The following is a 27236-nucleotide window of genomic DNA, read 5'->3' as shown; positions in this document are numbered from 1 at the left end:
GTTTGATTGTTGCATGTTCTCAATTCCACTGTTTTAGGATCTCATTGGTCCTTACTTATGCTTTAAGAGAGCCAGAGTAAAGTCTTACCATTATGTTTGAAGACTGTGGATCTTTAGCCATCGAAAGACCAAGGGACATGTTCACAGCCTCAGGGGGTTCTGCGTCAAATAAAAAAAAAATAGACAAGGTGGTGGGCTTTTTTTTTTTGGGCTGTGCGTGTCTAAAAACACCACAAATGCAAGAGTACTGAAAGTGAGGATTCATTACCGTTAAGTTGTAATGGTGAGCAGGATGATCTGCTTACTGAACAGGTGTAAACTTGCCCTCTTTTATTCTGATTTTGTATTGAAGGATCGCTCACAATCAAACTGAGAGGAGAGAGGAAGGTTCAGTTAGCTACAGCGGGTTCAACCTGTGTTCCTATATACAACCATCACTGATTTCACACCTAAACCACATAAACCTTCAATTAGACCAGACAAGACAGCCATTTTCACCTGTGTCATGTTGGACACGGATAGAATTTGGCCTCTGCCTTTAAGCCATCCGTGCAGTAAACACACCCAGGCACACACTAGTGAGCAAAGTGAGCCCACGTGCCTGGAGTGGTGGGCAGCCATTGCTGTGGTTCCCAGTAAGCGGAGAGGGTGAAGGGCCCTGCTCAATGGTGGTAGCTTCCCAAGACCAGGTATCGCACCCACAACCCTGTCATGAATAGCCAAGTGCTCTAAGCGCTTACGCTTTCAAGTTTTAAGCTATTGATATTAATGAGGCATATAAAACTAATATCTTGGCACAATTCATTACAATTATAACAATAATAAATGATCATTATATACAATTAAATACCATTACATATTACTATTCTAGGCTGCCATGTAATGGTCAAACCCTAAGAAATTAGTGCTGGACAGTATGGCGGTTCATTCAGTGTACTGTTAAAAAATCGTTCTATGGTCCACGCATTGTGTTGCTAGCAACAGCAGGCTAGCGCACAAATGCTCCTGAAGGACTCACAGGCTGTTTTCACATCCGCCTGATTTAAGGTAAGCCTGCGATTACGGTAATACATACTTTAGTTGTAACCTAGAAAGACAGGCCTACTGTTTCTAATAGGATTCTAGTTCAGTTCATTAGTCATTAGCAAAAATGTGTAATATATCAATAAATTCAATTACCGTGATACACCGCAAAACCATAAAATATTTGGTCATACCGCCCAGATCCTTTCCCAGACAGCACTTTACACACGTCTAACTCACTACAGAGCACTTCTGTAGATTTAAATACATCCAGTAAGTGGCAAAAACGTATTAATAATACAGCAGTGAAAGCGCAAATGAACTGCAATCAGCCGTGAACATTTGAAACGCCTTCCGTCTAAAGCTCTAAAAATCATCATTAATGGTGCGTTCCATTTACCTCGGAAGTCAGATGTCTGAGCCCAGGAATACATCCCACTTTTTATGTCCCAGGTTAGCACTGTTAGCACTGATAACAATGCATTATACGGTATTTTGCGTATCCAATCATGGAAGCACGTCCACACATAGGAGTATAACACCACTGACTTTACTACTGTTGATGTACAGTGCAGCCATCTTGGATGCTGAACTTGGGGTTGGTGAGACTCTCCAGACTTTCGGAGTAGGAAATTTGACTTGTGGAAGTGTTCCAGTTGAAATGTCCTACTTGGAGCATAAATGGAGGAACTTTGTTGTCTTTAAGTCATTATTTTACATAAGATGGACAAGAGAGCAACCGCTGAATTTTATGTCGAGGTACCGAAGTCGCCTATTTAGGTTTAATCTTGGTCAAGACTGGCTTTTATACCTACTGTTTCTTTTTCATTTACTTCTATCTCTAATAGTAATTCCGTTTCTTCTTGGTCCTCCCACACAGTCCTTCATAAAGCCCTTCTACTGAACCTGATACAGGCGACTTTGAGATATTCAAGGGAACAAGGACAGAATATATCATAATGTCGTTGGTGTGCTGTGTTTTCCTCACCTTTGCTTATCTCTCTGGATCACTCTGTAGCCAAAAGCTGTGTCTTGATTTTGACTGAAGTATCTCCAAGGACTTGACTCCAAGTTGAAGGCCGCTGACTGAGAAACTACAGTTTAAAATGAAAACATACACATCGTTAGTACTGAAGAAGGACCTGGATGTGTTTAGACTTGGATGAGAACTGATTTCAAGTGTTTGTTAGCAATGCTAGCCTCACTACCCCAGTAAACAATTTAAAAGAAACAATAAATAGGCAGATGTCTAAATACTTTTGACAATATAGTATAAGTGAACCCAGCAGTGTTGCATTAATGGTTTGAATAGTGTGCTGATTTATGGCTTTACCAAACTGTTGAGTCAAATGACTTAGATTTCAGGTTTACAGCTAAATTACCCAAAACTAAGGAAACAGCAACAGACGCTAAACTACCAAACACTGAGGAAATAACCCACCAACACACTAACCTAGCAGCTAAACTACCAAACACTGAGGAAATAACCCACCAACAGAGGCTAACCCTGCAGCTAAACTACTCAACACTGAGGAAATAACCCACCAACAGACGCTAACCTAGCAGCTAAACTACCAAACACTGAGGAAATAACCCACCAACAGAGGCTAACCTAGCAGCTAAACTACCAAACACTGAGGAAATAACCCACCAACAGACGCTAACCTAGCAGCTAAACTACCAAACACTGAGGAAATAACGCACCAACAGACGCTAACCTAGCAGCTAAACTACCAAACACTGAGGAAATAACCCACCAACAGACGCTAACCTAGCAGCTAAACTACTCAACACTGAGGAAATAACCCACCAACAGACACTAACCTAGCAGCTAAACTACCAAACACTGAGGAAATAACCCACCAACAGACACTAACCTAGCAGCTAAACTACTCAACACTGAGGAAATAACCCACCAACAGACACTAACCTAGCAGCTAAACTACCAAACACTGAGGAAATAACCCACCAACAGACACTAACCTAGCAGCTAAACTACTCAACACTGAGGAAATAACCCACCAACAGACACTAACCTAGCAGCTAAACTACTCAACACTGAGGAAATAACCCACCAACAGACACTAACCTAGCAGCTAAACTACCAAACACTGAGGAAACAACCCACCAACAGACGCTAACCTAGCAGCTAAACTACTCAACACTGAGGAAATAACCCACCAACAGACACTAACCTAGCAGCTAAACTACCAAACACTGAGGAAATAACCCACCAACAGACACTAACCTAGCAGCTAAACTACTCAACACTGAGGAAATAACCCACCAACAGACACTAACCTAGCAGCTAAACTACTCAACACTGAGGAAATAACCCACCAACAGACACTAACCTAGCAGCTAAACTACCAAACACTGAGGAAACAACCCACCAACAGACGCTAACCTAGCAGCTAAACTACTCAACACTGAGGAAATAACCCACCAACAGACACTAACCTAGCAGCTAAACTACTCAACACTGAGGAAATAACCCACCAACAGACACTAACCTAGCAGCTAAACTACCAAACACTGAGGAAATAACCCACCAACAGACGCTAACCTAGCAGCTAAACTACTCAACACTGAGGAAATAACTCACCAACAGACGCTAACCTAGCAGCTAAACTACTCAACACTGAGGAAATAACCCACCAACAGACACTAACCTAGCAGCTAAACTACCAAACACTGAGGAAATAACTCACCAACAGACGCTAACCTAGCAGCTAAACTACTCAACACTGAGGAAATAACCCACCAACAGACACTAACCTAGCAGCTAAACTACTCAACACTGAGGAAATAACCCACCAACAGACACTAACCTAGCAGCTAAACTACTCAACACTGAGGAAATAACCCACCAACAGACGCTAACCTAGCAGCTAAACTCTTCAACACTGAGGAAATAACCCAACAACAGACACTAACCTAGCAGCTAAACTACTCAACACTGAGGAAATAACCCAACAACAGACACTAACCTAGCAGCTAAACTCTTCAACACTGAGGAAATAACCCACCAACAGACACTAACCTAGCAGCTAAACTACTCAACACTGAGGAAATAACTCACCAACAGACGCTAACCTAGCAGCTAAACTACTCAACACTGAGGAAATAACCCACCAACAGACGCTAACCTAGCAGCTAAACTACTCAACACTGAGGAAATAACCCACCAACAGACGCTAACCTAGCAGCTAAACTACTCAACACTGAGGAAGTAACCCACCAACAGACACTAACCTAGCAGCTAAACTACCAAACACTGAGGAAATAACCCACCAACAGACGCTAACCTAGCAGCTAAACTACTCAACACTGAGGAAATAACCCAACAACAGACGCTAACCTAGCAGCTAAACTACTAAACACTAAGGAAATAACCCACCAACAGACGCTAACCTAGCAGCTAAACTACTCAACACTGAGGAAATAACCCAACAACAGACGCTAACCTAGCAGCTAAACTACTCAACACTGAGGAAATAACCCACCAACAGACACTAACCTAGCAGCTAAACTACTCAACACTGAGGAAATAACCCACCAACAGACACTAACCTAGCAGCTAAACTACCAAACACTGAGGAAATAACCCACCAACAGACACTAACCTAGCAGCTAAACTACTCAACACTGAGGAAATAACCCACCAACAGACGCTAACCTAGCAGCTAAACTACTCAACACTGAGGAAATAACCCACCAACAGACGCTAACCTAGCAGCTAAACTACTCAACACTGAGGAAATAACTCACCAACAGACACTAACCTAGCAGCTAAACTACTCAACACTGAGGAAATAACCCAACAAAAGACACTAACCTAGCAGCTAAACTACTCAACACTGAGGAAATAACTCACCAACAGACACTAACCTAGCAGCTAAACTACCAAACACTAAGGAAATAACCCACCAACAGACACTAACCTAGCAGCTAAACTACCAAACACTGAGGAAATAACTCACCAACAGACACTAACCTAGCAGCTAAACTACCAAACACTAAGGAAATAACCCACCAACAGACACTAACCTAGCAGCTAAACTACCAAACACTGAGGAAATAACCCACCAACAGACACTAACCTAGCAGCTAAACTACCAAACACTGAGGAAGTAACCCACCAACAGAGGCTAACCTAGCAGCTAAACTACCAAACACTGAGGAAATAACCCACCAACAGACGCTAACCTAGCAGCTAAACTACCAAACACTGAGGAAGTAACCCACCAACAGAGGCTAACCTAGCAGCTAAACTACTCAACACTGAGGAAATAACCCACCAACAGACACTAACCTAGCAGCTAAACTACTCAACACTGAGGAAATAACCCACCAACAGACGCTAACCTAGCAGCTAAACTACTCAACACTGAGGAAATAACCCACCAACAGAGGCTAACCCTGCAGCTAAACTACTCAACACTGAGGAAATAACCCACCAACAGACGCTAACCTAGCAGCTAAACTACCAAACACTGAGGAAGTAACCCACCAACAGACGCTAACCTAGCAGCTAAACTACTCAACACTGAGGAAATAACTCACCAACAGACGCTAACCTAGCAGCTAAACTACTCAACACTGAGGAAACAACCCACCAACAGACGCTAACCTAGCAGCTAAACTACTCAACACTGAGGAAACAACCCACCAACAGACACTAACCTAGCAGCTAAACTACTCAACACTGAGGAAATAACCCACCAACAGACGCTAACCTAGCAGCTAAACTACTCAACACTGAGGAAATAACCCACCAACAGACGCTAACCTAGCAGCTAAACTACCAAACACTGAGGAAATAACTCACCAACAGACGCTAACCTAGCAGCTAAACTACTCAACACTGAGGAAATAACTCACCAACAGACGCTAACCTAGCAGCTAAACTACCAAACACTGAGGAAATAACTCACCAACAGACGCTAACCTAGCAGCTAAACTACTCAACACTGAGGAAATAACTCACCAACAGACGCTAACCTAGCAGCTAAACTACTCAACACTGAGGAAATAACCCACCAACAGACACTAACCTAGCAGCTAAACTACTCAACACTGAGGAAATAACCCACCAACAGACGCTAACCTAGCAGCTAAACTACCAAACACTGAGGAAATAACCCACCAACAGACGCTAACCTAGCAGCTAAACTACTCAACACTGAGGAAACAACCCACCAACAGACGCTAACCTAGCAGCTAAACTACTCAACACTGAGGAAATAACCCACCAACAGACGCTAACCTAGCAGCTAAACTACTCAACACTGAGGAAACAACCCACCAACAGACGCTAACCTAGCAGCTAAACTACTCAACACTGAGGAAACAACCCACCAACAGACGCTAACCTAGCAGCTAAACTACTCAACACTGAGGAAATAACTCACCAACAGACGCTAACCTAGCAGCTAAACTACTCAACACTGAGGAAATAACTCACCAACAGACGCTAACCTAGCAGCTAAACTACTCAACACTGAGGAAATAACCCACCAACAGACGCTAACCTAGCAGCTAAACTACTCAACACTGAGGAAATAACCCACCAACAGACACTAACCTAGCAGCTAAACTACTCAACACTGAGGAAATAACCCACCAACAGACACTAACCTAGCAGCTAAACTACTCAACACTGAGGAAATAACCCACCAACAGACGCTAACCTAGCAGCTAAACTACTCAACACTGAGGACATAACCCACCAACAGACGCTAACCTAGCAGCTAAACTACTCAACACTGAGGAAATAACCCACCAACAGACGCTAACCTAGCAGCTAAACTACTCAACACTGAGGAAATAACCCAACAACAGACGCTAACCTAGCAGCTAAACTACTCAACACTGAGGAAATAACCCACCAACAGACACTAACCTAGCAGCTAAACTACTCAACACTGAGGAAATAACCCACCAACAGACACTAACCTAGCAGCTAAACTACTCAACACTGAGGAAATAACTCACCAACAGACACTAACCTAGCAGCTAAACTACTCAACACTGAGGAAATAACCCAACAACAGACACTAACCTAGCAGCTAAACTACCAAACACTGAGGAAATAACCCAACAACAGACGCTAACCTAGCAGCTAAACTACTCAACACTGAGGAAATAACCCACCAACAGACGCTAACCTAGCAGCTAAACTACTCAACACTGAGGAAATAACCCACCAACAGACACTAACCTAGCAGCTAAACTACTCAACACTGAGGAAATAACCCAACAACAGACGCTAACCTAGCAGCTAAACTACTCAACACTGAGGAAATAACCCACCAACAGACGCTAACCTAGCAGCTAAACTACTCAACACTGAGGAAATAACCCAACAACAGACACTAACCTAGCAGCTAAACTACTCAACACTGAGGAAATAACCCACCAACAGACGCTAACCTAGCAGCTAAACTACTCAACACTGAGGAAATAACCCACCAACAGACGCTAACCTAGCAGCTAAACTACTCAACACTGAGGAAATAACCCACCAACAGACACTAACCTAGCAGCTAAACTACCAAACACTGAGGAAATAACCCACCAACAGACACTAACCTAGCAGCTAAACTACCAAACACTGAGGAAATAACCCACCAACAGACACTAACCTAGCAGCTAAACTACTCAACACTGAGGAAACAACCCACCAACAGACACTAACCTAGCAGCTAAACTACTCAACACTGAGGAAACAACCCACCAACAGACGCTAACCTAGCAGCTAAACTACCAAACACTGAGGAAATAACCCACCAACAGAGGCTAACCTAGCAGCTAAACTACTCAACACTGAGGAAATAACCCACCAACAGACGCTAACCTAGCAGCTAAACTACCAAACACTGAGGAAATAACCCACCAACAGACACTAACCTAGCAGCTAAACTACTCAACACTGAGGAAATAACCCACCAACAGACACTAACCTAGCAGCTAAACTACCAAACACTGAGGAAATAACTCACCAACAGACACTAACCTAGCAGCTAAACTACTCAACACTGAGGAAATAACCCACCAACAGACACTAACCTAGCAGCTAAACTACCAAACACTGAGGAAATAACTCACCAACAGACACTAACCTAGCAGCTAAACTACTCAACACTGAGGAAATAACCCCAGTTTTTCCTTGCTCCAGTTTCTGATTATTGCAATGGTTATCTTTCCTGTTCGGATCTCAGCCTCTGACCACGAAGCTGCTCTGACACTTCAGTAAAGAACCATGTTTCAGACATTTTAGAAAGGTTCTGTACCGGCTGAAACTGTTACAAGTTAAAGAACCCTTTTTTCCGTACCGTATGGAACGCATTTATTCTTCGAGGAGTGTAGTTATGATTGTGTGACTAAGAGCCCTAATTAAAATGCTGAGAACTCTGCAAGTCCAGCGGCACCTTTTTCTGTATTGCCCCACGCATTTCCTCCAACACTGAATGGGGAAAGGTGAAGACATCACCTCATGCGGTTCAGCTGAGTGTGTGAAACGGTGAGAGAGGGCTAAACACACACACACACACACACACACACACACACACACACACATACATACATACATACATACATATACACACACACACACACAGCGAGGGTCTGAATGTCTTGTGGTTTGAGCCCTGGGTTTTACATGAATTCGTTGTTGAAAAGGATAAACTAACACGAAGACCAGAGAGTTGAGTTCTGAAACCTGGAGAATGCCGGTGTCATGACACATCCTATCCCCCCGACTGTTTAATTGGTTATAATTGCGAACCTGATTAATTATCCATTATCACGCGGCTGTCATACTTATTTTACAGATTTAAATTTTTAAAGTTAATATTTTAAAGATATTTTCTGATCATTACTGAGAAGTTTATATCCCGATAAAGCGTCGCTATTTCACTTCACGCTGTTTCACTCCACGCTAATTAACTTCACGCTATTTCAATTTATTAATTGTGAATCACATATGAGCAAGTTTAACGATAATATTGCTGTTGCTATGCTGGCATATAAAGCTGATACCAACAGGGAAAGCTAGTTATCGTGCTCTTGCTATCCACTATCAAGCTAACCTTATCTGCAAGAGCAGCAGATAATTGGGATTAAAACAACTACAAAAAAAAAAAACAACTACCACTAGATAAAACACACTGTTAGGGGGGGGGCTCGGCTGGCTAAACAGTAGCATGCTAGCTAATACAATCAAAAGGCGGATCAGCTCAACTGGCTAACTAGTAGCATGCTAGCTACATCGGCTGACTAAGAAGTTGCATGCTAGCTGAGGAAATAACCCACCAACAGATGCTAAACTACTCAACACTGAGGAAATAACCCAACACATGCTAACCTAGCAGCTAAACTACTCAACACTGAAGTAATAACCCAACAACAGATGCTAACCTAGCAGCTAAACTACTCAACACTGAAGTAATAACCCAACAACACATGCTAACCTAGCAGCTAAACTACTCAACACTGAAGTAATAACCCAACAACAGATGCTAACCTAGCAGCTAAACTACTCAACACTGAAGTAATAACCCTTCAACAGATGCTAAACTAGCAGCTAAACAGGTAAAGCTAGTTATCATGCACTTGCTATCTGCTATGGAGCTGACCTCATCTGTAAGATCAGCAGATAATTGGGATCCAAATAAAAAAACAAAACGATAAAACAAAATAACTACCACTAGATAAAACAGATGGTAACAGACAACCAGATACTATGTGCTCACGGCATAGTATTTTAGATAAAAACGTAGTGAGCACCCAATACTATCAGGTGAGAACCAGATACTATCTGGTCAGCACTCGATACTATCAGGTGAGCACCAGATATTCTGTACTCTTCACAAAATATCTGGTGCTCACCACATAGTATCTGACCAGATACTATGTGGTCTGCACCCAATACTATCAGGTGAGAACCAGATACTATCTGGTCAGCACTCGATACTATCAGGTGAGCACCAGATATTCTGTACTCTTCACAAAATATCTGGTGCTCACCACATAGTATCTGACCAGATACTATGTGGTCTGCACCCAATACTATCAGGTGAGAACCAGATACTATCTGGTCAGCACTCGATACTATCAGGTGAGCACCAGATATTCTGTACTCTTCACAAAATATCTGGTGCTCAGCACATAGTATCTCACCAGATACTATGTGGTCAGCACCCAATACTATCAGGTGAGAACCAGAAACTATCTGGTCAGCACTCGATACTATCAGGTGAGCACCAGATATTCTGTACTCTTCACAAAATATCTGGTGCTCAACACATAGTATCTCACCAGATACTATGTGGTCAGCACCCAATACTATCAGGTGAGAACCAGAAACTATCTGGTCAGCACTCGATACTATCAGGTGAGCACCAGATACCATGTGGGCTTAGGTAAAAACATAGTAAGCACCTGGTAAGACAGACTTTTAAGACACATGTTAAATGATTCAGTGTTTATGTATTTATGTAGCTGCATGGGTTCAGAACTATTTTACTTCCCCTCTCACACATATACTTAGACCGGCTTTGAGCCCCCAGGCCACAACATCCTCACCACCACGGACGCCCATGTGCCCTTTCATCTTTTTTTGAAAACCAAAATGTTCGGTGTCAAAATGCTCAGTCTATTTTATAGAGAATTACTACTGCTAGTTACACCCGACCCACCAAGACACCTCATTCAAACCTAGAGCACCTTTTTGCCCTGTTTCAGAATTGAACAGAATTAGAATGAGAATTAAGACAGACCTACCTAAGACCAACCTTTATATCATGCAAAAACCTTGCATCTCTAACATGTCAGCTTTACAGGAGAGGGGAAAAACCCTCTTAGCTTTAAATCCTAGTCATTCTGAAGCATTTCATTGGTCATCTCATCATGAAATCCGCATGATACCGTATAAAAAAAACAGCCGCCAGATTCACATTATGGACAAAAGTGAAAAAAATAAATGGACACAGCAACGATATTCTCGATGAGCAAGAGAGTGTCATTTCAGGAAGTTGCTAATGATGCATCCCCAGCCATAAAAGGAGGTTTCTGAAGCTATCAGGGCAGCACCACCTTCAATGGAAATGCTGACCAGTCGATGACCAGGGTGTCACAGTTCTTAAATTAACGGACATACGTGATCATTTTAATGACATGAATTTTCTCCACATTAAGCAATGAAATGCTCGTACACGCTCCCAGCTTCCTAATGTCACGTACACTTCACTCAGCACAGAACCAAACATTCGTGAAGCCTTAAATATGCAGGTTCCTCAAGGGTAAATTCACTGCATCTTTAGAGCAATTGGATAAGTGGATGCTTAAATATACTTAAATACATTTGCCTTAAGGGTAAATGACAGAGACCCTCTTGTAGAATTTTTTTTTTTCCAGACATTTTTCAAAACCTGGTTCCACTGTTGTTACAAGACAAAAAGCCCTTTTCAGTACTATCCGGAACCTTGTTAAGTTCTTAAAGTATTCCCATTTAAGCTTAGGCTTATTATTCAATGCTTACAAGGTAAACATGTTTTATATAGTACAAAAAAAGGTTCTTGTGGAACCCTTTTGGTGCCACAGTCTAAGCAAAAATGATTCTATCTAGTACTAATAACAGGTTCTTTAACTTATAACAATAACAGAACTGTTTTTGGTGCTAAACACTAGACAAACAACGTTCTATCTAGTTCCAATAAAAGTTTCCATTGCTTCTCACAATAACAGAACCCTTTTGGTGCTACACTCTAAACAAAACTGATTCCATCTAGTACTGATTACAGGTTCTTTGATTTCTAACAATAATGGAACCATTTTTTGTGCTACACACTAAGCAAACCATGTCCTATATAGGTCAAATAAAAGTTTTCATTGCTTGTCATAATATAACAACCCTTTTGGTGCCACAGTCTAAGCAAAACTGATTATATCTAGTACTGATAACAGGTTCTTTAACTTATAACAATAACAGAACTGTTTTTGGTGCTACACACCAGGCAAAGAACGTCCTATCTAGTTCCAATAAAAGTTTCCATTGCTTCTCACAATAACAGAACCCTTTTGGTGCTACAATCTAAACAAAACTGATTCTATCTAGTACTGATTACAGGTTCTTTGATTTCTAACAATAATGGAACCATTTTTTGTGCTACACACTAAGCAAACCATGTCCTATATAGGTCAAATAAAAGTTTTCATTGCTTGTCATAATATAACAACCCTTTTGGTGCCACAGTCTAAGCAAAACTGATTATATCTAGTACTGATAACAGGTTCTTTAACTTATAACAATAACATAACTGTTTTTGGTGCTACACACTAGGCAAAGAACGTCCTATCTAGTTCCAATAAAAGTTTCCATTGCTTGTCATAATATAAGAACCCTTTTGGTACCACAGTCTACGCAAAACTGATTCTATCTAGTACTGATAATAGGTTCTTTAATTTCTAACAATAATGGAACCATTTTTGGTGCTACACACTAGGCAAACAACATTCTATCTAGTTCCAGTTAAAGTTTCTATTGCTTGTTACAATAGCAGAACACTTTCGGTGCAACACTCTAAGCAAAGAGGATTCTATCTAGTACTTAGAACAGGTTCTTTAACTTATAACAACAACAGAACCATTTTTGGTGTTACACACACCAAAAAACAAGGTTTATATATAATACCAATAAACATTTCTACTACTTGTCACAATAGCCGAATCCTGTTTACACTAACAGTGAAACCCTTTTTAGCGCTACATAGAACCATTCCTTGAACATGTTCTATAAAGAACCATATACACACAGTTTTCCACCTGTGCAAAGAACCCTGTAAGTAAGCTTTCAGGTGCTAATTCAAATACAAAGACTTCTCATAACAGTGGAAGTTGTGTTGATGCCACACTCTTCTAAAAGGGGTTCTAAAAGGTTCTTTAAGCACTGCCTTAATGACCGAACCCTTAAAGAAGAGTGCAGATGAACACAAAGCAGTAAGAGCTTGATCTTACCAGAAAACAGCAGAAAGTAGGTCAGTAAAGTCCAGTCCATTTTGAGGAGCGTGATCAAGTTCAGCGAGACAGAGGTGAAGGATGCATGGAGGAGCTGAGGAGGCTGCAGACACCCGAGGGCTGTTAGGACATAAGAGTGGGGCGTGACCCAACCCGTCCAGGAGGAACAGCGAACAGCGAGGAAGAGGAAACTTCTACTCAGGGCAGATGAAGAGAAGGTCGTTCTGCAAAAAAATGGAGCATTTCAAAACAAACCCCTGCAGGACCTCATTTATGAGAGTAGCACCCGCCTCCACTTTCTCTTTTGCAGATCATTCACTAGCAGAACCTCCACACACCCCCCCCCCTCCAGAGGAAACCATCATTAGGAAATGATGTTGCAACTGGTGGAGCTGATATAATCTTTTCAAACACAGTTACCAAACACACCCCTACACCGACACTGTTCACCACACAAAGCAGCCATAACATTAAAACCACTGGCAGGTGAAGTGAACAACATGGAGCATTTTCACCCACAGGTGGCGTCTACTAAGGGGTGGATGTATTAGGCAGTTCTTGAATGTGATGTCTGAGAATCTGAGACGCGTTGAGAAAAATCAAACTATGATGTTCTGTAAAAATGTTCTCAGAACATTCAGAGAACTTGACAAATTGGTTTTGAAAGAAAAAAAGTTTTAGAAACCATAAACTGTAATGTTGAGAGAACGTTCTTCAGACGTTTTCAAAATGTTAGTAGACGTAACATAAAAATATTCTTGTGAATGCAGGACAACATTCTAGAACAGTGTGGATGGTGATGGCAACATTCTAGAACAATGTGAATGGGGACAGCATTCTAGAACAGTGTGACTGGGGACAACATTCTAGAACAGTGTGACTGGGCACAACATTCTAGAACAGTGTGGATGGTGATGGCAACATTCCAGAACAATGTGAATGGGGACAACATTCTAGAACAGTGTGGATGGTGATGGCAACATTCTAGAACAATGTGAATGGGGACAGCATTCTAGAACAGTGTGACTGGGGACAACATTCTAGAACAGTGTGAATGGGGACAACATTCTAGAACAATGTGAATGGGGACAACATTCTAGAACAATGTGAATGGGGACAACATTCTAGAACAGTGTGAATGGGGACAACATTCTAGAACAGTGTGAATGGGGACAGCATTCTAGAACAGTGTGACTGGGGACAACATTCTAGAACAGTGTAAAAAGGAACATAAACTGGGAAAATAATCTAAATACTAAAACTAACAAACTAAACTGACTGACTAAACTAAACAAACAGATTAAGCAAAAACAACAAGTACTAAGACTAATAAAGAACGCCACAAACTGACATGAAAACATGTTTATATGCACAAGACCAGACAAGGGAAGTTTGAAACAAAAGGGGTTCTTGTACAGAGAGACAACGAGAAACACCAGGAATTAACAAGGGGGCGTGGCTACAGAAAAGACACAGGTGGAAACACTAATAAACAACTTGAACTGAGAAGACACAAACAGAGGCAGACTCAACCCTAGTCTAAAACTGACAGGTAAGCCAAGCTTGTGTTAATCCACATTTGTCTAGACTATTTATTCAAGGAAGACCTACAGAACGTAAAGCTTAGGTGTTCCTCATCAGGGCAGTTTAGAACTTTATGAATGGTTAATTTGTTCTTACCGTGGTTAGGGTTCTTCAGTAAACTCAAAGCAAGAAGGGTTCTATCTAGTAGTGAAGTAGCATTTCTGGTTGCAGACAGCTACTTACAAAAAAATTCTACAGCTTGAGTGGGTGGGTTCATTTTCATGCGACAGGGTGGTGGTTATCACACATTTCTGACATGCTCTATTGCTGTTGTTGCACAGTACAGTCAGACTCTTAATCATGCAGGCCTGACTCTCCTGGGCTGATGTGTTAACCCGGGTGGGTTTGGTGTGTCTACTCCATCACACTGAATTAGCACTTCAGAAGATAAATATGTGAGTGTATTTATATGTGTATGGATAAGGAGTCATTATCTGAGAACATGGGGAGGAAGTTGTGGGCCACAGGAGAACAGAAACTTAATACTTCTCGAAATTTTAATACTTCAAAACTGCTCCTAACATGCTCTCTTTGGTCTGTGATACTGAAATGATTTGTAGTATTAAAAATAGTTAAATTACATTTTTTATTTAAGTAATATTCTAGTTTTGTTACAGGGTTACCTAGAAAATCTGCTCCAAGCCTGAGATATCCATGTCTAAAGTTAGAGATGGCCAATCTAGAACCACTGTTTATACTGGAGCTTAAAGGCTAGTTATTACATGGCGCTAACATAACATACAACTGGACAAACAACGAAATGGAGGGACATGTCTCACAGTGCTCAAGGCAGCTAATGTTGCTATGTTTAATTCTAAACTTGGGGAGGAAGTTGTGGGCCACAAGAGAACAGAAACTGTCTGGTGGCACTGAATTTGATAATTTGCTGCTTGCTCGATGGTGTAAAACCTGCACTCCGTTAAACAGTAGATGTGACATAATTTGTAAGGCATGTGCGACACTACCTCGGCCTGGTTCAAACCCTACCTTACCAAAAGGCAGCATTTTATTTCCATTAGCAAATTCAAATCTCACTCAATCTTTCAGCTCTGGTTTGTTAAGGTTTGCCACAGGGGTCAGTTGTACAGTGGCGAAAAAAAGTATTTAGTCAGTCACCAATTGTGCAAGTTCTCCCACTTAAAAAGATGAGAGAGGCCTATAATTGACATCATAAGTAGACCTCAACTATGAGAGACATAACGAGAAAAAAAATTCTGAAAATCACATTGTCTGATTTTTAAAGAATTTATTTGCAAATACTGGTGGAAAATAAGTATTTGGTCGCCTACAAACAAGCAAGATTTCTGGCTCTCACAGACCTGTAACTTCTTCTTTAAGAGGCTTCTCTGTCCTTCACTCGTTACCTGTATTAATGGCACCTGTTTGAACTCGTTAACAGTATAAAAGACACCTGCCCACAACCTCAAACTGTCACACTCCAAACTCCACTATGGTGAAGACCAAAGAGCTGTCGAAGGACACCAGAAACAACATTGTAGACCTGCACCAGGCTGGGAAGACTGAATCTGCAATAGGCAAGCAGCTTGGTGTGAAGAAATCTACTGTGGGAGCAATAATCAGAAAATGGGAGACCTACAAGACCACTGCTAATCTCCCTCCATCAGGGGCTCCACGCAAGATCTCAGCCCGTGGGGTCAAAATGATCACAAGAACGGTGAGCAAAAATCCCAGAACCACACAGGGGGACCTAGTGAATGACCTGCAGAAAGCTGGGACCAACGTTACAAAGGCTACCGTCAGTAACACACTACGCCGCCAGGGACTCAGATCTTGCAGTGCCAGACGTGTTCCCCTGCTTAAGCCAGTACGTATCCGGGCGCGTCTGAAGTTTGCTAGAGAGCATTTGGATGTTCTGGAAGAGTTTTGGGAGAATGTCTTATGGTCAGATGAACCCAAAGTAGAACTGTTTGGTATAAACACAACTCGTTGTGTTTGGAGGAGAATGAATGCTGGGTTGCATCCAAAGAACACCATACGAACTGTGAAGCATGGGGGTGGCAACATCATGCTTTGGGGCTGTTTCTCTGCAAAGGGACTAGGACGACTGGTCCGTGTATATGAAAGAATGAATGGGGCCATGTATCCATCAGCAAGGGCACTGAAGATGAAATGTGGCTGGGTCTTGCAGCATGACAATGATCCCAGGCACACTGCCAGGGCAACAAAGTAGTGGCTTCGTAAGAAGCATTTCTAGGTCCTGGAGTGGCCTAGCCAGTCTCCAGATCTCAACCCCATAGAAAACCTTTGGAGGGAGTTGAAAGTCTGTGTTGCCTGCCGACAGCCCCAAAACATCACTGCTCTAAAGGAGATCTGCATGGAGGAATGGGCCAACATACCAGCAACGGTGTGTGCCAACCTTGTGAAGACTTACAGAAAACGTTTGACCTCTGTCATTGCCAACAAAGGATATATAACAAAGTATTGAGGTGAACTTTTGTTATTGACCAAATACTTATTTTCCACCATTATTTGCAAATAAATTCTTTAAAAATCAGACAATGTGATTTTCTGAATTTTGTTTCTCATTTTGTCTCTCATAGTTGAGTCTACCTATGATGTCAATTACAGGCCTCTCATCTTTTTAAGTGGGAGAACTTGCACAATTGGTGACTGACTAAATACTTTTCCCCCACTGTAGGTCCTCTTATTTATGTGCCACAGCTTGCTTCTATGCTAATGACTCCAAAACTTACCTTCATACTCATCCCACTTTATCAGTCTACATTAGCTAGCATGCTAAAAGGCTAATAATATTCAAAAACAGAATTTAAAAAGTTTAAAACTTTAAAATAATGATGTGTCATCATTACACTTCAGTACATGGAAGTGACAAACCCTGAACCTCATAAACCTGACTTAGGATGTTAAGATGTGTCATCATTACACTTCAGCACATGGAAGTGACAAACCCTGAACCTCATACACTGGAATTCGTCCTTCAAAAGAACCTCCAGAAGAACCTAAACAAAGCTGTAAAACGGGCCGATTCTAAAACTCTAAAACTGTTACATCACAGTCTTGATTTGTATTTACGCATCAAAAATATACATAAGCCCCGCCTTCTACAGAAATGTGGTGAAACGGTGAAACTGTAAAATGGGACGGGTTTCTCAGCTGAGCCAAACTGAGGTAAACCACAAGAAGGCTCATTTTTATATTGGGTGAGAAACCCCGGGAAGTGAGTGTACAGCAAGTGTGAATCTCTTCAGCTTGCTAACAGCACATCGCGTTGAGAGGACACAATGAGAGGACAGCAGCAGTACTTGGTAGGACTCTGGTAGGAATAACGACAGTGTTTTTGTTAGAGTCAAAGCAGAGTTATTTTTTTCACCACAAACCTTCCATAAAAGAAAACTATTCTATTTCATTCTGAGGCAAAATAACAGGGTGGTAAATACTTAAAAATCTCAATACATGCCTTCTATAGCACCTTTCAATCAAAGTTCATGGACACCTTAAGCTGCTAGCATTGGGAGATTATAGTGAGTACAAAATTAAAAAAAAAAAGAAACGGTTCTCTTTGTATAGCGACTGGACCACATGTCAACTGCACTGCAAAACTTGCTGTGATGATTCAGTCAAATAGCTTGTGGGTTCCACTGATCAGGCTTAATGTGATGTATTTTGGGTGCCTCTCTACACAAGCTGAAAACGAAGGTGTTGCAAGTGGTGTTGCTGTGGACACTAATTTCCTCTTCTCACCCGCCTCGCTCGCCCCCATGCTCACTTCTTCAGATATTCTGAGACATCATGTGTCTGAACCTGCATAGCCTTTGCCACTCGACCCCCCCTCCCCCCCCACCACCACCACCCCTCACCCCACCCTACTGGCTTCCTCCTTTCCAACAGAAGCCATCGAAAAGCCATCTAAAGGTCGAGTAAAGGTCAAAGATCATCTCTGTGGATTGAGTTTCTACCAGAAGGTTAGCCACATTGCTTCACGTAGCAGCGGGAAAGACTTCGCATGACTGTGAACAATGCAGCTGCGAAGTGCAAGCGACCGGGCGAGTCTTTTTTAGGCCCTGTTTATCTCGTATCTAGCCGGGCGGCGAGCGTTCGGGGGGAGAGAAAAAGGAGAAACAGGAGTTGGCTGAGAAAATAGGGAAGCTCTTCTACGCTCGCCGTTCTCTGATTACTGAAGCCAAAACCTGAACTGAAAGCTCATCTTTCTTCTTTCTTTTACAGATCTGTAAAAAAGCTTTATTTATTAGAAGTGCACTTCAATACATATAATACAAAGGAGTGTTTCATCGATGTCCAGTGAAAAACATGTATCTCCAAGATGGTGACTTTACTGGAGAAGGCATTTCTATTGGTCCATTCATCCAAACCATGGAGAAAACTAAAAACATACAGGAATGGAGATTGACATGGTTTCAATTATAACTGTGCAAAAGGCCCTAATTCTGCACCATTACTGAGTAATGCTCTGGTATTATTAATATTAAATATGGCTGTTATTGCACCTTCATGGCCTTTAACTGTGTATAACTTATTGCGCATTAATACACAGCCTTAACGGGTCAATATTCAGCCTCTGTCAGCTAATATTCCCATATTTCAGTATATTTGCCAATGTATCTTGTAGCTGCCCTGCTATATACAACATCCTATAACCTAATATTTCCTTATGCCTGTCTGTATCTCCTGTGTTTATTGCATTTTGCTGTATAATCACTTTATAAGCTAATATTGTCATGTTTCTTGAGTTTTGGCACTCTGCCAGCTAATATTTCCGCACATTTGCCATTGTATCTTGTGCGTATTGTGATTTGCTGTATAGGTCACTCTGTAAGCTGTCCTGCACTGACTGCATTTAACTTTATATAGCATTCTATAACCCAATGTTTCCGTGTTTCTACCCTTATCCCCTGGGTTAATTGCATTTTGCTGTGTAATAGCTTTCAGAAGCTGATATTTCCGTATGAGCGTCTTTATATTTGGGTTTTTTTTTGCATTTCCCGTTCTATCCTGCTGTACGCTGTACCTGACTTTTGCTCTTTCTGATCTGCTCAACCTCCCTATTATCTCTCCCATCGCTTTAAATACCCTGCTCTTGTTCTTTCTCTCACTCTCTGTCAGATTGGGAGGAGGGGATGTTGCCGCCCTTCTCCAGTGTCAGGCTGGGGCTAATTATAGCCGGACGGCCCAAATGTGAGGGGTCATAATGCCAGATAAATACAGTGGCGAGGCGGCCGAGGGGGCGTCACGGGCTGCAGCCAGATCTTTTACTCTGCCCCCTCTCTCTCTCCCTCTCACTCTTGCAGAGTCCCTCCGTTCCCTCAGGTGTCCTCTCGGCTAGAAAGGTAAGACCTGACCGCGTTTCTTTCAGCTCCTGAAAACAGTTTCCAGTCCTGGACTTTGTGATCCTTGGGAGGTGTGAGACTACATGGGCCGATCAAGTGCATTAACTACTGACTGTTCCGTAACTTCCAGCGAGAACAAAATACAGGCCTGGAAACTGGATTCAAGGTCCAGATTTGAAGATCTGGGGCCTAGAATAACATTATATACACCACAGAGAACCAAGTGCTAAGTGACAGACTGAATGCAAGGCCTCTTTAGAAGGGCATAGCGGTTATAATTTATTCTATTATTATGTGTCTAGCATGCTAACGGCTCGCCCTTTAAACTTGGCACATCTCATTTCAAGCAGCCTCTTCCTTCCCTCCGAAGGACTGCAGAAAGAGGTTGCGTCTACTCATAAAGAGACTAGCCTTGCAGAAAGTAGCATGCTAGGTTAGCCAGACTGCATAGTATGTTGCATAGTGCTGCTCTATTCTGATGGAAATATGGGGGTATAACAAACAGCAATGCTTATTTTAGCTCATTTGTTTGGCTTTGCTATTGTTGAGAACTTCTCAACCAAACTGCTAAACCTTAAACCAGGTCCAATCCCTAACACATATCAGACAAGTGGGATTGGGCCCACTGTCACATGTATTATTGCTTCTCAGGATCTCAGGTTAGAGCATTCCTGCTCTATGAAGCCTGGCAGATGTAGCAGTTCTGCTAGCCAGTACTAATCTGGCCCAATCTGACTGGTGCCTTGCAAAAATTGATATCTTGGCCCCTTACAGTGAGTATGATCACCTTGAACTTTCAGGCAATGTCAAATTACCAAGGCTTTCCTGAGTTATCTGATCTGCTGGGAGCTGTGCATGCTGCATTTCCACATTATACAACTTTGCAAGGTCTCTTGAGCCCTGCTGGCATTACCAGCAAGGGCATTGCATGAGCAGCTGTGGTTATATATAGCATGACCTATGAGTGGGGCGACAGTGGAGGAGCAGTGCCACACATGGCTGAGGCAAAGGTCAAGGATAAGAGCATCCAGATAGAAAAGGTCTCACAGACATGCCTGTCATACCCCCCCCCTCCCCCCCAACAACACACACACACACACACACACCCCTCAGAGAGATAAGCTACAGAGACAAGGGGAGGGTGGTGACTACGTGCAGACAATCATACAGCTGTCTAGACACTGGCCCCAACATTTAGGCTTGAGCCCCCTGCCCGGGCGAGTCGTTTCTATACATCAGTGGTCTACAACCCAGCTCTTGGAGATTCCTGCAGACTTAAGCTTCAGCCCTGATCGACTCCACCTCGAGATCGATCTAACTGCTGTTGCTTACATGTGTTCGATTTGGGTTGGCGGTAAGATTTGCAGCAAGTAAGAGCTCCAGGATGTAGGTTTGTGACCACAGCTTCAAATTAATGGTAAACAATTAGATGTGAAGCGATGTGAAGAACCTCTCAAAGGTTCTCAAACCATGCACAGGTCCACAATTCAGTGTTTTCCCTGCTTGACCACAGCAACTCAGACAGCTCCATCTATCTCCAACCATAAAAGCATTCTCTCATAGCAAATCTGATGACGCTGATCAGGCTTTCAGAGACTCTCAAAAGGCCCACCTGAAGCCCCAACTTCCACCTGATGGGGAAACTGTAGTGATGTATGTGTGTGTACAACAGTTTTTGGTCCGATTATTTTGGTTAAGCTATAAAAGAACACACTACTACTGGAAAGCACTTCACTGGGTCATGTGTCGTGTGGGCTGTCAGTTCTTCAAGGTGTTACCAGCAAATGTGGTCACTGTGTTGATAGCACTGGGAATACACTCGCAGAGTATCCACAAATAAATACAAGCTAGATAGATAGATGTAAACAATTTACCACTATTATTATATTATTATAAAGTAAAGAAGCACACAGCAGATATCAAACATGACCTGGCTAATCAACTGCATTTGGGGTCAAAACAAAGATTTTTAGGACCGAAAGAAATAAAAAAAAAAACATTTTAGCATTAAACTGGTGACAGTCCGAGCCCAGTGTCTGTTAGCAACATTAGCATAGCATCTCATATTATAAAGTAAAGAAGCAGACAGCAGATATCAAACATGTCCAGACTGATCAACTGAATGTTGGTCAACACCAATTTATAGGACCGAAAACAAATTGCATGAAACTGGTGACAGTCTGAGCCCAGTGTTTGTTAGCAACATTAGCATAGCATGTTTTATTTGGGGTCAAAAATCAGCTATTAAACATGTCTTATGGGCTCAAAACAAACCTCTCCATTATTGCTTGGATCTTCTTAACCCAGTTCCAAGAGCAGAAGGCTAATGGTCTTCTGGACGTTTGTCAAAATGTACTAGTTGCTGGGACACAACCAACCCATCGTCTTAGTTGACGCTCTGCCAATGTCAGAGGCAGAACTACTTGATCAAGCTCTTGAGTTCTTGTTGTCTGTGAAAGGCTTCAGAAACCCTCTTAATTATCTGATAACTGCAGAAAGTTTACTTCGGAACTACGGTAATCAGTTAATGAGAAAACGCTGGGTTTACATGAGTCAGGCAATAACTGGACTTCTACTTTGCGAACAGCCAATAACCTTACAGAGGGATGTGACGTAAACAGCAACCTTCCTGATGCTGCTTTTCGTAAACACGAACCCACTTTACCGTCAAATATGGATCTTAATTTTCCTCGTTTACTGTTCTAATAGTACGCTATGCTGCCCTTCTTACAGCTTTCTCTGTATTGCTGCTCGACTGAGACAAAAATGAGCATAAAAAATGAGTATGTGAAAACATGTGCTGAGAAATCTGATCACGGAGCTGAAATCAGAAATCTGCATGTTGTATTTTTTGTATCTGAAACATCAGAAACCTGCTTGCATCTGTTAGACCATGGAATTAATTTGATGACTATGCAAATATCGCAGTCAGGAAAACAACTAAACTAAAGCTGCGAGATAAACCCTGCAGGTGTCTGGAGCAAGAGCATGAGAGTCCTGCTACAGTCATAGCAGCGAGTTTGTGGCGTCTATTTATAAAACAGAATTCACAGAATGGAAAATGAACAGCAGTGGAAATGTTCCTCATCTTGGTTATGCAAGTTCCTCTCCGTTTCTCTCTCTCTTTGGTACATCGTTAACATCTTGGCCCTGGTTTTGCCTTCCTCTTTTTCTACAAGTCTCTCTCTCTCTCTTTCATTATGCATGTCTGGTTCTCACCCTCGCCCAACTCTGTGTTCAGAATCAATGCAATCGCTCCTAACCAATTAACCACAACTTCAAGCACAAAGAGTCTAGTCTCTGGTTTTCATTTATCTGTCTCTTACATTACTCTTATTTTCTATATCTATCTCTCTCTCTCTCTCTTTCTCAGTGGTACAATGCCTCACGCATACCCATTCCTCACTCCTGAGCAGAAGAAGGAGCTCAGTGATATTGCTCAGAAGATCGTGGCCCCTGGCAAGGGTATCCTTGCTGCGGATGAATCCACAGGTACGCATTGTGGTAGCGTTACATAGGCCCAATGGTAGCGTGTTAAACTCGCAAACCCATAAAAGACAAAACGAGCCTCTCCATCAGCAGAACAGTCAGGTAGAGATAGAGAGAGAACGTCCCTTAGACCAGCTTCATGCAACAAGCATATGTTTACAATGCTAAAATATTCTCACTGGAAAGAATGCTATTGGCCTAGAAATGCAAACTTCAAAAGGCAGTGTTAAAAGGCTCATCTCAAATCAAAGACCTTGTGGTGGTTCCTCTTTCCTCACGTCCTATTGCAATCACTTCATGGTGTCATGGTCTCTTTCAACACCGCAGGAAGTGTAGCCAAGCGCTTCCAGAGCATCAATGTTGAGAACACTGAGGAGAACCGGAGGTTCTACCGCCAGCTGCTCTTCACCGCCGACGACCGCGTCAAGCCTTGCATCGGAGGAGTCATCTTCTTCCATGAGACCCTCTACCAGAAGACCGACGATGGCAAGCTCTTCACCAAGCTGATCAAGGAGAGAGGCATGGTGGTGGGCATCAAGGTGGACAAAGGTGTAGTCCCTCTGGCCGGAACCAACGGAGAGACCACCACCCAAGGTGTGTAAATGAATAGTGCTCCATAGATGATTCTTGGCTTTAGAGGTCTGCATGGCCTTGTTTTTTTTTTATTATTATTTTTTAATACAGCATTTTAATACATCACGATGTCTGCTAGTGATAAGCTAGTGATACTAGCTGGGTTTGAACTACTCTAGGTGATGTTATCTGTTCTAGATGTTAGCTACATCTAGAAATACAGTTCCCTGATCAACATGGAGGAGAAGCTCTGTTAGCTCATATTAGAAGCTCAGACTTAAGACTACCACGGTTTCTCATATGTTCTCGAATGGATCCTCTAAGGTCTGGACGGCTTGTATGAGCGCTGTGCCCAGTACAAGAAGGACGGAGCCGACTTTGCTAAGTGGCGCTGCGTGCTGAAGATCACCCCCACCACCCCCTCCAGCCTGGCCATCAAAGAGAATGCTAATGTGCTGGCACGCTACGCCAGCATCTGCCAGATGGTGAGAAACACAACGACCGCATATAAAAAGCATGCTTCCTCCCCAAGCCTGAGAGTGTAACCTCATCACTTGTTGCATCCCTCATTTTAGCATGGCATCGTCCCCATTGTGGAGCCCGAGATCCTCCCCGATGGTGACCACGATCTGAAGAGGTGCCAGTACGTGACCGAGAAGGTCCTGGCCGGCGTCTACAAGGCCCTGTCTGAACACCACGTTTACCTGGAGGGCACTCTGCTCAAACCCAACATGGTGACTGCTGGCCACTCCTGCTCCCACAAGTACAGCCCCCAGGAGGTCGCCATGGCAACCGTCACCGCCCTGCGCCGCACCGTGCCTCCTGCAGTCCCAGGTTAGTCGTACGCTCGTTATTATAACGCTAATGGAAGCACTGACTCCAAACTCCGAACAGTCGCTCACACCATTATTAACACAGACACTGCAGAGTGACCACTGGTCAGCAAAACAAGAAGTATTTTCATACATAATGCTGGGTATCTGTTCCTCCACTTTCTCAAATGGATCCTCCATCTTTTCTCTTCAAAGGCATCACCTTCCTGTCTGGAGGCCAGAGCGAGGAGGAGGCTTCAGTGAACCTGAACGCCATGAACATGTGCCCCCTGCACAGACCCTGGGCCGTCACCTTCTCCTACGGCCGTGCCCTGCAAGCGTCCGCCCTCAAGGCCTGGGCAGGCAAGAAGGAAAATGCCAAAGCCTGCCAGGAGGAGTTCATCAAGAGAGCCTTGGTAGGTAGACCTCAGTGAACCAGTACACCAGTACAATCTCAAACCTGTCCTGGTCTGAGATCACAGCAATATTCAGGGTCGGTCAGGACAGGTGTTAGGCCTAAACCAGTTACCAGACAAGCTGACTACCGGACATCCCTGCTATCAGTGTAAAGAACACTGTAGTCTGTGCCATGTTGTTACGGCCATATTTGGCACTCCGGGTCTTAAACTGGATTTTCTTTGGCTGAAAAATTGGCTGCTGGAACCTTGTATGTTCTATTCTGGGTACATTTTACTCCTGGACAGACCTGGATGGATCTATCTGTCTAGATACAGGTTCTGGACTAGTGCAGATTTCTATGCAGTTTAACAGGGAGCAGCGGCAGAGATAGCATCTGCTCAGAGCCAGAGTAACACCAGGCTATGGGGGCCGTTTAGCTCTACTAACCTAAGTTTACATGTTTAGTACCAGGCCGAGACCCCCTCCTCTCAAGGGTCTCAGTGTCGTTGTTGTGAAAATCCCAAAACCCATTTAAACCAGAGTTAAACCAGAGTGGTATTAGCCAGATCAGTTGTGGACCACAGTGGTACCTCAATATGACCAGCTTGGCCAAACCGGTAGACCAGCTAAACCCTCAAACTCATAGAAAATCAAATGCTGTGCTGGTCAGGAGCTAATTTAGCTGCTCAACCAGCTGGTTTCCCAGCACAGAGTGTGTTCCCCACTGGATGACCAGCTTTTTCAACCACCTTGACCATGGAGGTCCAGCTTAGAGCTTCTGAAATGAGACACCAGCAGAAGCTGTTGTTGATGTGAATGATTTCAGCAGAGCAGAGATGTGGGTTACAAGCCCTGCAAGTTGATCTGCACTCAGGCTAGACACATTTCTTTTTATAAACCTTTTAACAATTCTGCGGTCATTCTTCAAGAATATCACACAGTGAGATTTAGCTCGCTCTACTTCGGTGTAGCTTACTGACGTCTGGCGCAGTTGCATCAGCTTGCATGTAGCAAGCGTGATAGCATTACGACTCTTAAACAACCTCGTAATTCAGAGGATCCAGAGCTCTGAAGGGCCTTTCATTCCTGCCACTGAATTTCTTCCAGCTTAGGCCAAGAGCGCCAAATATGGGCGTAACAACATGGTGTTCACAGTCCTCGTAGCCTGACGCTAGCTGACGTCTTCTTTTTTTCCTCCAATAGGCTAACAGTGCAGCCTCCATCGGTAAATACGTCTCCTCTGGTGACAAAGGAGCAGCTGCTGGAGAGTCCCTCTTCGTGGCCAATCATGCTTATTAAAGCGCCCAACCCTTGTTTTACCAGAAGTCATCGTCAGAAGTGCCCGTTTCACCGCACCACTCCCCTTGCCAGCCCTACCAGCGCCGTTTAGCCCAGCAAGAAGAGGATTCTCGAGAGAGAACTCACTACCTTTATACCTGTTGGAAGACCTCCCCACATTTCTGCGCTCCCTCCTTTATCGGTTTTAACTTTACCGTTTCTTTTCATTTCTTTTTTTCATATGATGCGTACACTCTGTGTCGTACTGCAACAAAAATAAAGAACTGACTCACCCACGCATGGTTTGTGGTTCATTCCATTTTGGTGCTTCTTAGAGGTGACTGTAGAAGCTGTGGTTCAGAAAACAAGAAATGAAACCAAAAAAAAAGAGAAAGACGCTCCTTTAAATCTTTGAATCTTTGAAGTTTCCGTCTTCATAGCTGACCATAGCATCATTTGTAATCATTTGCAAAAGGCCCTCACGGCCGCTGCTACAGGCCTTGAATCATAAAACCACAGTTACGAGGGTCAGTCTTACTCTTCCTGCCGCTCATTTGTAAGGGGGGAATTTATTTTTTTTGCCCCCCTGATTTACAGTAATTTTGAAGTCACTGTATCTTTGAAGTCACAAAATCAACATATTTAAAATGATCCATGCCTATTTAGCCCATACATGTTTAGCCACGCCCAAAAGCACAGCACACTGCAACCAACCAGAACAGAGCTCATTTAC

General features: G+C 42.9%; 2 protein-coding genes across 2 annotated transcripts in view; one reads left to right on the top strand and one right to left on the bottom strand.

Annotated features, from left to right (window-relative positions):
* Positions 1-26819, bottom strand: part of LOC140544478 (integrin alpha-M) — a 47198-nt gene extending 20379 nt beyond the window's left edge. The window contains exons 1-5 of the mRNA XM_072668009.1: positions 26797-26819; positions 13042-13265; positions 2012-2117; positions 269-369; positions 89-159 (exon numbers count right to left, since the gene is read on the bottom strand). Of these exons, the coding sequence (XP_072524110.1) occupies positions 89-159; positions 269-369; positions 2012-2117; positions 13042-13265; positions 26797-26804 (510 nt within the window). The 5' untranslated portion in view covers positions 26805-26819. The remainder of the gene's footprint in view (positions 1-88; positions 160-268; positions 370-2011; positions 2118-13041; positions 13266-26796) is intronic.
* On the top strand, positions 19826-26801 carry aldoab (aldolase a, fructose-bisphosphate, b). Its single transcript, XM_072668010.1, has 7 exons — positions 19826-19952; positions 23326-23444; positions 23769-24035; positions 24339-24499; positions 24590-24848; positions 25043-25242; positions 26429-26801. The coding sequence occupies exons 2-7, from the start codon at positions 23333-23335 to the stop codon at positions 26522-26524; spliced, it is 1095 nt and encodes a 364-aa protein (XP_072524111.1). The 5' UTR covers positions 19826-19952; positions 23326-23332; the 3' UTR covers positions 26525-26801.
* Positions 26820-27236: the final 417 nt, after the last annotated feature.

This window comes from Salminus brasiliensis, chromosome 22, assembly GCF_030463535.1.
Source record: "Salminus brasiliensis chromosome 22, fSalBra1.hap2, whole genome shotgun sequence".
Classification (NCBI taxonomy): domain Eukaryota; kingdom Metazoa; phylum Chordata; class Actinopteri; order Characiformes; family Bryconidae; genus Salminus; species Salminus brasiliensis.
This window is presented reverse-complemented; position numbering and strand designations above follow the sequence as displayed.

Excerpts from the sequence above, each read along its gene's own strand:
- aldoab (XM_072668010.1), top strand. The coding sequence starts at position 23,333 with ATGCCTCACGCATACCCATTCCTCACTCCTGAGCAGAAGAAGGAGCTC. Across the intron at positions 24,036-24,338 it reads CGGAGAGACCACCACCCAAG|GTCTGGACGGCTTGTATGAG; the intron begins GTGTGTAAATGA and ends GGATCCTCTAAG. Across the intron at positions 25,243-26,428 it reads AGTTCATCAAGAGAGCCTTG|GCTAACAGTGCAGCCTCCAT; the intron begins GTAGGTAGACCT and ends TTCCTCCAATAG.